General features: G+C 37.2%; 1 protein-coding gene across 1 annotated transcript in view; it reads right to left on the minus strand.

Moving 5' to 3' along the window:
* Window positions 1-12,821, minus strand: part of MYRIP (myosin VIIA and Rab interacting protein) — a 609,431-nt gene that overhangs the window by 20,424 nt on the left and 576,186 nt on the right. The window contains 2 exon segments of the mRNA XM_089672529.1: window positions 288-392; window positions 3,037-3,198. Of these exon segments, the coding sequence (XP_089528655.1) occupies window positions 288-392; window positions 3,037-3,198 (267 nt within the window).

A 12,821-nucleotide genomic window follows, 5' to 3' on the forward strand; every position in this document is an offset into this window, starting at 1 on the left:
ATTTAAAAACATCATGGATGAAATGTGTACTATAATTAATTCTGTGTGTGCTAATCACCAAAGGTTTATCCCAAAAGAGTAGCACAGCTCCACGTTTCCTTACACCCAGCTATATTTCTTACTAATCCAGGAGAAGCAAAGTTTTAGAGTTTTATCTATAGTTCTTCTTCCTACTTCAGGCATAGCCAAATTATCATATTATGTACCTGTCACATTACAGTATAGTGAAACAAGTAGCATACGCCTAAGGACAACTCTTTAGACATTTAAAAGAAGAACACTTATACCTGATTAGTATTCTTCTGCTCATGTCTTCTTGTCAGCCGCACACATGGAGAAACATTTAATCCAGCTACGCTGAGAGCTGATATTCTACTTTCAATATCTGAAATCTAAACAAATATTTCAGATAAATGTATAAAAACTACATGACCCATGCAAAATACTATTGCAGTATTAGCCTCAGTTCAAATCTGCGCATTACAGTAAAGTTCAATGCGTATAACCACTACACATGTATCCAAGCGTGGTGCACTGCAGTTCTATTTATCCTGAATGGAACCCCAACACACCTGTCCATCTCAGTATAATGAACAAAAACAGTAGGACTTAGTTTAGGCTGCTCACAACAGACAAGGCTACCCTCCAATGGGTATCCCAGCAGGTTACCAGAAAAAAAACATGCACTACTGGAAGGAGCACCCAACTAAAGAAAAAAAGAGCCTAGATTCATTTAATAGTTTATACAAAATATCAGCCAATATATTTTGGAGGTCATAAAAAACTCCCTTCATCAGGGCTTCAATTAAGATAAGAACCGAGAATGACTTCAAAATAGGGCTTTCCTGTGTGAATCTAGGGAAGATAATAGCTGGATCAGGAGAGTAAGGCAGCCCATATATTAATCAGTTTTTTTTTCTGGAGTCCATTCAAAATGACGATCTGAGAGGGCTCTAAAAGTTTAACATTAGGCTCTAGATTTACAGTATTGTTACAAGAAAGTTTTTATCCCCAAAACTCTTTACCTAGCCTGTAAAACAAACCCTTAACTTCCTTTCTTACTATTAAATTTAATGCCTGCACTGAACACTTAGTTTGACCCTGAGACTTAACCCTAACACTTAATTAACCCTAATTACAAGAGAAATAGTGTAGCGCTAACAGCCTAAATAAAACACAGATAAATAAATACATTTATAATAAGAGTATCACATATAGAATGCAAGATGTATGATATCACAGTATATGGTGTTATGTGCTCATATACTGTGATATCATACATCTTGCATTCTATATGTGACACTCTTATTATAAATGTATTTATCTGTGTTTTATTTAGGCTGTTAGCGCTACACTATTTCTCTTGTAATTATTGATTTTTCCTTGTGGTTAAGGCAAGTGTTAGCTGCTTATAAAAATAGGTGGTTCATCTAGCGCAGGAGTATTTTTTCACATTACTTAATTAACCCTACATGTGGCAATTTGGTAAATTCTTTTTTGTTGTTGTTGTCAAAACTGCAAAGCAAACAAAGAATTGCTTTTGCATAGTGGTTTTAATGGACTACAAAGAGGTGGAAGTGAAGTTTCTCTGAGCACAGTGTGAAAAATCTAAATAGCCATAGTTTTCCCCCTGTTTTGATTGTATTTCAATTTGATCAACAGATGCCTAGTTTTGACTTCACTTTCAACCACAGACTGGTGGTCAATAGAAATCTTGGGTGCTTGATCACACAGTTTCTGCCAATTACTTTCAATGTTTGCAATTTCTGTCACTTGAAAGCATTTCAAATTTACTAAAATTTGTTACAAACATGGCAAGCTGTAAAATTGGAACTTGCATGTAGTGCAAGCTCTGCTGTCGATGTTTGTACCCCACTTGCTTAAATGCTAGGAGAAAAATACTTATACTGGGAATAAAGGTATTATACTCACCTTGCCACTGGCTTCTGTGGTGTTGAACCGAGGGAGAAAAGGTGTGAATGCTATTTAACATTTTTTCCCTTACAGGTTTATTTTTTTTTACTTTTTGTAAATGGTTAAGCAAAGTGGAGGGGTGGGCACACTTCAACAGTAGAGCTTGTATTTTAGACCAGTAAGCTAAAACTTGCACAGCAAATTTCTGGGAGTGACTGCAGAAGAATAGGTGGCAAGCCACCTTTTTACAGATAAGAACAGTCAGCTTATAATACATGCAACCAAGCAACACAGCTACATAAACTTGTAAACAATTCTGAAATACTTTAAACATAACCTTTAACCCTGATCGTGCATGGTACCTTAACCCCAACACTTCAAGTGAACTTCCAAACTGCTGACCCCCAGTAGGAACTTTACCCGTAAGCCAATGCCTCACACTCCCTTCAACCCTTCTGTAGTATACCTTCCTTGAACTACACTGTCAGCACCAAAATATAACAACATAGTGTCAAAATGAAACAATAGCAATAGCTCACCATTGTTCACCACTACATAAAACTGCAACAGCAAAGTGGAATATCTTCCCACACGAATTGCCACTCATTGGTATTTCCATCCAATTAAAATGTGCAATTTCCAAAATCAAATGCATATGTCTTGTGTTAGTTGTAGAGCTAGATGATACAGCATTGATATTGATTTGTTTAATTATAGTTTAATTGTTTCATTATAGCTATGCCGCAATATCCATTTTAATTGATACAAAACTTTATATAAGAATTGATAAGATAAACACAGTATGTTCATACCTGTCAATGGCAAATTTAATATAACTGTGCATGCACCAATACTCCTAACCCTGGGTGGAATCCATTGAATCTAAATATCTTGGATTCTAACATACTGAAATAATCTATATAACAAAAGTATACAGCCTCAGTTGCTCTGCTTTTTTTTGTCTGGGTTTAGCAGCAGGAAACATCAGAACCTGAACTTGATGGACTGTGGTCTTTTTTCTATCTTTCTGACTATACCTACAGAGTGTTATTTGCCATAGTGCTAGTATATGTTTCCATAAATGCTATTTTATGCTACCTCTATTAACAAAAAAAAAATCACCTGACGCTCAGCATGATGAACCTGGGCAGCTGCTGTTGCCACTTGATCCTCCAGATCGGCAAGTTCAATTTCTGTAGTCACACTGTTGATTTTGCGTGCCGAGTCCTCAATCTCATCCAGCTGTCCTTCCAACCCATACACAGTGCCAGCTGTGAGATACACCTGAAATCAATAAATCAAATAGAGTTTGGTTGAGTAATAATTTTGTGTTTGCAAATCTGGGGAATCACCTACTGTCTGTTTTCGTTTAAGTTATCGCAAAGTACTTATTCAACTATTATAAAGATAGATTTGTATTTAAGTGAAATTCTTTCCCTTGCCTAGAACGAGTGTATCCCATTCCTTCAATTGTACAATATTATATATATATTTCCCCTTCTTAGGAAACCTACAGTTAGGAATAAGTATAGATATTTTTTCCCAAGAGAGATCCAGTTCAGTGCAGCGGACTATAGAAAGCTTAGTAGTCTTCTACTATAGCTGAAGTGTCACATATGTACGAACTGCAGAACGTCTTTCCAATATATTATAATATAATAGAATGTTATATATTCCAATATATACTTCAAATATATTATAATTTTTCTCAGATATACCGTTTATCCAGAAATATTATTATGGAGGTTTTTATGTTTTAATATATTTAACATTATTATTATTATTATACAGGATTTATATATCGCCAACAGTTTGCTTAGCGCTTTACAATATAACAGGAGACAATACAGCAACAATACAGTTCAATACAAGAGGGAAAGGAGGGCCCTGCTCCTTGGAGCTTACAATCTAGGAGGAAGGGGCAAGTGGTACAAAAGGTAGTAACTGTGGGGGATGGACTGGTTGGAAGAGTAGAAGATTCCATTATTAGCTGAGGGCAGGATAGGCTTCCCTGAAGAGATAGGTTTTCAGAGATCGCCTAAAAGTGAGCAGAGTAGGCGATAGTCTGATAAATTGGGGTTGAGAGTTCCAGAGGATGGGGGAAGCTCTGGAAAAGTCCTGGAGATGAACATGGGAGGAGGAGACAATGGAGCTAGAGAGCAGGAGGTCTTGCGAGGAGCGGAGAGTACGGTTTGGGTGATATTTAGAGACAAAATCGTTGATGTAATTTGGGGCAGAGTTATAAATGGCTTTATATGTTATTGTTAATGTTTTGAATTTTATCCGTTGGGCAATGGGAAGCCAGTAGAGAGATTGGCAGAGAGGGGTAGCAGATACAGAACGGTTAGTAAGGTGGATAAATCTGGCAGCAGCATTCATGATAGACTGAAGAGGGGATAGCCTGCGATGATGTAGGCCAATGAGGAGGGAGTTGCAATAGTCAAGGCGAGATATAACAAGGGAGTGAATAAGTTGCTTAGTGGTTTCCGAGGTTAGGAACGGGCGTATCATAGTTTTCAGTTTAATGTATTGTCTGGAGAATGAATGAAAACATTGATTGCTTTGAGAACATTCTTTTCATAACAAGCTACCTTGTATGATATATGTGTACTCTTGATTGTATAACTTGAGAATATAAGGCACTTGCTTAGTCATCCTTACATGCCTTTATTACTGCAAACACTATAGAGAAAGGCATCTGGAAACCTTGCAGAAAATAAGATATTTTACTGGATGCCCATATAATATCAGACCTGCTGATGCTGCATGTACCACTTTAATTAAAGTTTATCTAAACCCAAAAACAAACATTTGACTTTTACATGTGTTGGCTGCATTAGTGCTTTTTAACTCTATATTTACTTGAGCATTCTGCCAGCAACACACTTCTTCTGCTAGGTTGACAATGTTCAATCATTACCTATGGAGAAACAGTGCTACTCTAGAACAGGAAGTATGTTAGGAATGCAGAACATCCTCTATGCCAGGGGTCTCCAAACTTTCTAAACAAAGGGCCAGTTTACTGTCCTTCAGAATTTAGGAGGGCTGGGCTGTGGCCATTGGGAATAGAAATTGTTCTGGCATCAGTTGGAGTAAATAGTGCATCTTTGGTATTGGGGAAGGAATAGTACCCCATCATTGATGTTAGTGGGAGGAATAGTGTCCCATTGTTGGTGTCAGTGGGAGAAATAGAACCCCATTAGTGGTGTCAGTGAGAAGAATAGTACCCCATTGTTGGTTTCAGTGGGAGGAATAGTGCCCCATTGTTGATGTCAGTAACAGGAATTAGACCCCATTTTTGGTGCCAATGGGAGAAATAGTGTCTTCTATCAGTGGAAGGAAAAGTGCCCCAAGATCCAGATAAAGGCAAGCAAAGGGCCGGATCCGGGCCATAGTTTGGAGACCACTGCTGTATGCTCATCTCTGTAACATGGGGTAACATAGAGGTGTTCTTTAGTCCACAGAGAGAGCTTGGGAAAATGCTGATAACAGCACAGGATGTTGTTAGTTCACTAGATTTCTGGTAGGATCAAAAGGTATTGCAGAAAATTTATAGAACAGATATAGCAAACCCCTTTACTTGTATATTTAACACAGCAAAGTTTGTTATCAGAGTTTACATACACTTTAAAAATGATGTTGTACATTATTAGCAATATGCAGCACCCCCAACAAAAACTGGACGCAAATCTGGGAATGTTGTACTGTCCACTGAGACTGCTTTTGCAAAACTTTTATGTACTTTTACAAAACTTTTTATTTGTCCAGAGGAGTCAGTTCTAGATGGAAGCAGATGCATGCAGATTTCTGTATATCTTTTACTCAATGTGCATGCTAGTCCTAAAGTGAACAATATTTTAATACTGTGTGGAAAATGTGACTCTGCACACCAGTTGTAAATTAAGCTAAAGTCGCAAGCACAAAAGTGAAAAATCCCCCAATATATGTGTAAAGAATTATGCTGCGCTGATTCAAATACCAAAAAACAACAACCAAATCAAACAACACAACCCAAGCAAATATAAATCAAAAAAGTGCTACATATAAACGTGTATAATTACGATCCAAAATCACCATATAATAATCCTTCTTAAAAATGCCCATGAATAAAGTTGTGATACAATCCACCAATTGTGATTAAGTTCACATTGACAGTTCAATCCAGTGAGAACAGATTGTGCGATAGCAGACACCTCCACCAATTCCCTTTTGGGCACATGTTCACCTTATGGATTGACCCTCATTACAAAGGTCTTATTGCACATCCATACACATCCACTACTTAATCACCATGTAATCTATATTTTATTAAAGGTTTTCTTACTGCGTTTTTCTCTCTCCTTGTAATGTCCTCTGTGAGCTCCCAAACCTCTTCTTTTCATGTTAAATTCCATTTGTTTGAAGCAAGCAGTGCACATTAGTTACTATCATGTGCACTGCTGTGTGCACGCTACACATCCCATCATCCATAATTCATTGTACCTAGTCCATCTCAGGAGGAAGCAAGAGAGGGCGGCTACCTTCCTATACACAGTGGGACCACAGAAAGCGAACATAGCCAACAGGGTCACAGCAGCAAAAATTAAGTAATTTGGAGATATGAAGGAGGTTGAGAACAATGGTAATAGAAAGTACTTTTTTGAGTTAAGAATACATACAGGCAGTCCTCAAGTTACAAACATCAGACGTACATACGACTCATACTTAAGAACAAATGCGGCACGTCGCTTTAAGTATACTTAAAGTAGAAGTATAGGTAAAACTTTTTTTTTTTTCATTTTGGATAGAGTAAAGGAGAGTTATGACCCCTATCAGTTTATATTTTGCCATCTGTGTCCCATTGGGGAGATTTCTCTTCACTTTCTGTCCCATAGCCAAAACAGGAAGTGAGAGATTATCCCCGCAAATTAAGGGAAATCCTTGGGGACCCCCAGGTCACCAAAACTTTCCCCTCTATTACTTTTCTGGGGTTTTCTTTACTTTCACTTTTAATGATGATTATAAACAGGATAAATAGAGATGGTGAATCTGCACAAACAGCACTAAAAACCCAATAGGTGTCAAAATCCATCTCTACTCTATCCAAAACTAAAAAAAACCCTTTTCCTTTAGTTATACTTTAACTCTGCATAATGAAATTCATTTGCAGGTTGTTTTTTTCATGCACATTCCCTATTAAAAGTAGTCTGTCAACAACAAGAAGCAAGCAGGTAGCACAGGTGGTGCATAGGAGGGGAACACCATCTTGCAAGCCCAGGAAAACTTAGTATAAGCAGCACAAGTCCCAGCTGGTAAACTATAGTGTGACAGCACTAGAAGGCACTTCCTTGGAGACTTGAAGTAATCTCTGCAGAACATTGGGGAACTGGAGAAAGTACAGAGAAGGGCAACCAAACTGATAAGAGACGTGGAGGAGCTCAGCTATGAGGAAAGATTAGAGGAACTGAATTTATTCTCTCTTGAGAAGAGGAGATTAAGGGGAGATATGATCAACATGTATAAATACATCAGTGGTTCATATAGTGAACTCGGTGTAGAGCTATTCACCCTGAGGTCATCACAGAGGACAAGGGGGCACTCTTTACGTCTGGAGGAAAAGAGATTTAATCTCCAAACATGGAAAGGTTTCTTCACAGTGAGAGCTGTGAAAATGTGGAATAGACTCCTCAAGAGTTGGTTCTGCCAGCTCTGTGGATTGCTTTAAAAAAGGCCTGGATTATTTCCTAGATACACAGAATATAACTGAATACTAAAGTTGATCCAAGGAATATCTGATTGCCTCTTGGGGGATCAGGAAGGAATTGTTTTCCCTGCAGGAGCAAATTGGATCATGCTTTGCTGTTTTTTTTGCCTTCCTCTGGATCAACTATGGATATAGGATTATAAATTTTTTTTATCATTGAACTGGATGGACTTTTGTCTTTTTTCAGCCAGACTAACTATGTAACTATGTAAGTCCACTGTGCCTCCTTAGAATGTGTATCATAACACATCTTTAAAACTCATTTGTGTGTGTAATAAGCACAAGAACCTCAGGTGGTTCCATGCTCTCTGATCCACCTACCAGATGGAACTGGTATGTCCATCCCTTAAAGATCACACATATAGTTCCAGGAATTTTAAAACAATTTCAGATAGAGACTTTAGTTCACTATCATTCCATTGGTTTCTAAATACAACAGTTATCAATGCATAACACATTCAGTTTTCTTGTCTAAAGGGGCTTAAACATGTAGTCTTATTTACCGAATCCTTCTGAGGAGGTTTCGGGACAACTAGTGCATGGCAGACCACCTTTGAAAATAATCCAGAACAGCCACACAGACGCTGAATGCTAAGCACTAGTAGTTTACTACCTTGTCACCTTGTCAACGCTCCATGACTATGGTTATAAGTGGAGCACACACTGCAAAACATGTGGAGGTTTTTTTTTTCAGTTCTAGAAGGCGGTGGGCTAAGTCACCTGTCTTATTAATAATTTTAATTCCAGTAGCAAGATTTTTTTTAAGCTCTGTCTTTCTTCAGAACCTCAAAAAAAATGTTTATAATAAAAAAAAAGCCCTGGTTGGGGGGGAGGGTTATAAATAAAACAGATGTGATTAGTCTTCTGGGTTTGAAAGACACCCAGCCTCATTCAATCTAACAGAGTTGGAGAATCCTGTGGATGCAAGGCATCATGGACCTAACTCCCCTGAGAGGACACCACCATGGCCCTCTGCACTCACTATCTAATGATGCAGAGAGTGGCACTGATGTTATGATATCAGTGCCACTCTCTGAATCATGGCAGGCCACCAACAGCTAAAGAGTAATGACAGAGGACCCTGTGCTTTATGTGAATGGCCTGAAGATTTTGGAAAATGGTAAGTATAAACATACATACAAAGCTTGAAACACTACTGGGGGTGTCCAGGGAGTGGGGGTTAACTGGATCCTGGAGTTTGGCTTTACTGCTGCATTGTTTGTTATACATATGAGAAGAATTGTTAATGCCAACTACAGCTTCTGGCCTAAACTATAGTTACTGTATATGTCCTTAAAATAAAGTGATATTACATTCAGGCATACGATGAATCAGACAAATTGCTTTAAAGTGTTGCTACTCTCCCCTTTGCAATAATAAAAACTCCAACCTATTTTTAATAGACTATATTAGTTTTGGCATAAATTGATTTTATTTTTAGATTTATAAGCTTTTAGTTGTATGTATTACTATATGCAGTACATGCAAGCTTTATTTTACAAAAACATTTATTACATTACACAGGATTCCCAAAGCACTATAGGTTATCTTGAGAGAAATCGGTAATTGTTGCCTTTGAGGGTAGAATGTCTTTCACTGAAACCCAGATGAATAGATATGCATAGAATGATGGAGAAAAGGGGATGTCACAGCTCAGACTCTTTTACATATGAATTTAAATGTTACTGAAAACCATTGAGCTCTGTAGACAACAGACTTTTTACCCCGGGGAGATAAGGAAACATTAAAAAACAAGTTAAAAGGGGACTAATTTTACAAGTGTTAAGTAGGATATACACACAGAGTTTTTTATTGTTCAACCAATGGGTTGAATGAAAAAAAATACATTTCACAGATCCCCACATCCACACAAGCAATGTGGATGCAGGGATCTCCCTCACTGCACTGTTGTAGTCTGACAGTGTGGACTCTCCCCCCCGTTAGAAAACACAGATCAGCACTGCAGCCATTGGCTGCTAGTGCTGATTGAATGCTGGATGTCCAGCGAGACCATTCAATGGAAGTCGGTCGTTAGATCAGCTTCTGTTGAACAGACACAGTTGTACACATACCAAAACCGGACAAATTTTGATATGTGAAAGTGTAGAAGGTATATTACCAAAAACTGCACTGAATATATAAACAAGTGATAAATGCCATTATTAAATAAATTAGAACTGTATATAACCACATAAACTGAGCTGCCACTTTAAAAATAAATAAATCATATAAAAAAAACACTTTAACAAGTATTCAAATAACGCATAATCAATATCCGTGCAAAAAAAACAATAAAGTGTATAGAAGTGAATAAAAATATTCCACAAAAAAATGTATATATATAATTAAAAGTAACTGTGTATAGTCCAAAAAAAAATCCAAATAATATCAATAAAGTCCGTCCAAAAGAAGATCACCATGTGAAGAAATCTTGTGCAAAACAAGTGAATGACGCTGGTTTACCGCCGCATTCGGGTCTCGGAGCGTGATTTCAGCAACCCTAACAGGGCAGCTTGTTCTGTTTAAAAACAACAGATTTACTGACCAGATCGCCACTTGAAAATTAAAGGTGGGAAGGCTTAAGAAGAAAACTGATGCAGGAATCACAGAGTTGTATGGAGTATTAAGAGGAGAATGGAGTCTTTGATCTTTACTTCCTAAGTTTGAATACTGGAGTTCCAGAGTACCTGTCTTGGGATTCTGGTTTTTCCAAGAATGGAGATTGAAATACCATAGTGGTCTGATTTATCTCTTGAAGATCGTCTGTTAAAGCCTATTTTGCCAACCATGAGAGTGGGAGGCAACACTTGCTGGTGAGTACACACCTGAGAGGGGGGCACTCCACACACACACACACATATATATTATCACTTGTTTTGCACAAGATTTCTTCACGTGGTGATCTTCTTTTGGACAGACTTATTGATATTATTTGGACTATACACAATTACTTTTAATTATATATATACATTTTTTGTGGAATATTTTTATTCACTCCTATACACTTTAGTTTTTTTGCATGGAATATTGATTATGTGCCACTTGCCTACTTGTTAAAGTGTCTTTTTTAATAAAATTTTGACATGTGTATATCCAGCTTTCGACTTTAAATAGCAAGTGTTCCTGCAGATGAAACATGCATATTGCATTCTATAATGTGTCCATTTTATAATTACACTAAAATATTTTTTCTCTGACAAAGCATAGCTAAGGGGGGAAGAGCAAGAATGAGTTAATTAGGGCTGATTAGGGTTAACAAAGGGTTATTAGGAGTTGAAATATTTTTTACATGTAAGATTACTTCAGCGGACATCATATGCATTTATAGGTTACCCCTTTGATCTGCAAAGAATGAACCAAAGTAGATAAAATGTAGCAATGATAGCACTGTTGCATTAGTTCTTACTGAGCAGACACATTCTGGCTGTCAAAATGACAACTTAGAATTTCTGGCAAATGCAGTCAGAAATCTGTAGGGAGGAGCAGTTTTTTGGAGGATCATACACCCAAAGTCCACAACTGGTAAAGCATGTTTTGTTGCATTACACTGCATTTCAACCTGGATTTGCTAAGCTTTTATGTTTTGTTGCATTTCAACACACCAAAAAGCATGCTAAAATGTGGCAAAATATGTATTAAAAATCAAGATAGCATGTTGCCTTTTTATAATAGAAAGTAACACTATTTGTTCATTCATAATGCAATATTAAATTCCGCTACTAGGTGGAGTCTGCAATAAATGTACTATTTTACCGAAACTAGAGATTGTTTAGATAAGAGCTAAGAGTTAATAAAAAAATCCCTTTATTCTGAGAAAAAGAGACAGATGCATCCTGGGAGCTCAGACTCCATCTCAGAAACTGAGAGTAAAGGAACCAGCCATTGGAGCACATGTTGTGGACTAAACCTACATTCTCTAAAGGCAGCATCACTGGTAAGCATTGACTTATTGCCATCTGCAGCCTAATCATTTGATCATGTTTTGTATATTTTATGTATTGATTATATGTACTTCTTATCTGTTTTTCCTAATAAATCAAACTACATTTAGTCTAGCTTATTGCAGAATAGAGGGTTTAGCTGCATGTCAAGTTGCACACAGAGAAATATGTAGCCAGGACAGTATTGGTACTACATGCCAGTTAAAAAAAAAAATCACCAAGAGAGTGAAAAAATAATGATAAAAAATAAAAAAAGAATAAATAAATATAGTTTCAAGTCTTCAATAAGAAGCAAAGTCTTCTGCAGTTGTACCTGATTACACCATGCGCAGAGGAAAGCACTGATAGGAGCAAAAAGACAAAAAAAAGAAAAAAACAGGAAAGCACACACCTTGCACAATATAAACATTTAATAATGCAAACATTAAAATCAACAATAGTTACATTCATATATTCCATACAACTAGAAGCGCCTTGAATGCAGTCCCATCTTTCTAAAGTGGGAGAACCACTCACATCATGGTCATTGATGTCTGGTGATTGCTCAGCATGAAGCTTCATATAGAATATCTGAGTGTAACCACTGTTGATTTACATTTTTAATATATTAAATGTTTAACTGCACAAGGTGTGCATTTCCCTGTTTTGTTTTTGTCTTTTTTGCCTGTAGAGTCCTTAATAAATGATACCTGGCAGTATATATACCCACTTAAGGACCAGCAACATATCTGTACATTGCTGGAGTTTAAGCAGTTATACTGGGATCATCCAGGTATTTTTTTTTCAGCTGTGGTCAGCTTTCTTGTAAAAGCAATCTTAGTGGCTAATTAGCCACTGGATTGCTTTTACAAGCAGCAAGACGGGATATTTGTTATCATGGGGATATTTATATTCCCTGTAATAAAAATAAAATAAAATTTAAAAAATTAAAGGCACAGTGTAAAAAATAAATAAATAATTTAACCCACCCCCCCCCACCCCCAGTCCCCCCTGTGCTTGTGCACAAAGGCAAACGCACGTTTGGTTCCTGCATGCATGTGTAAACAGCAGTTGCACCACACATGTGAGGAATCACTGCAAACATCAAATTAAGGGCAGTAAATCTAGCACTAGACCTCACTAGAAGTGTTAATCTGTAAAGGCTTTTAAAGCGTCGTCTATGTTTAATAAATATTACGTTGTTTATCGCCGTTGCACAGACGTGTGCAATTTTAAGGCGTGGC

This window comes from Staurois parvus, unplaced genomic scaffold, assembly GCF_062004578.1.
Source record: "Staurois parvus isolate SC_StPar_1 unplaced genomic scaffold, SC_StPar_1.0 ptg000130l, whole genome shotgun sequence".
NCBI classification, from domain to species: domain Eukaryota; kingdom Metazoa; phylum Chordata; class Amphibia; order Anura; family Ranidae; genus Staurois; species Staurois parvus.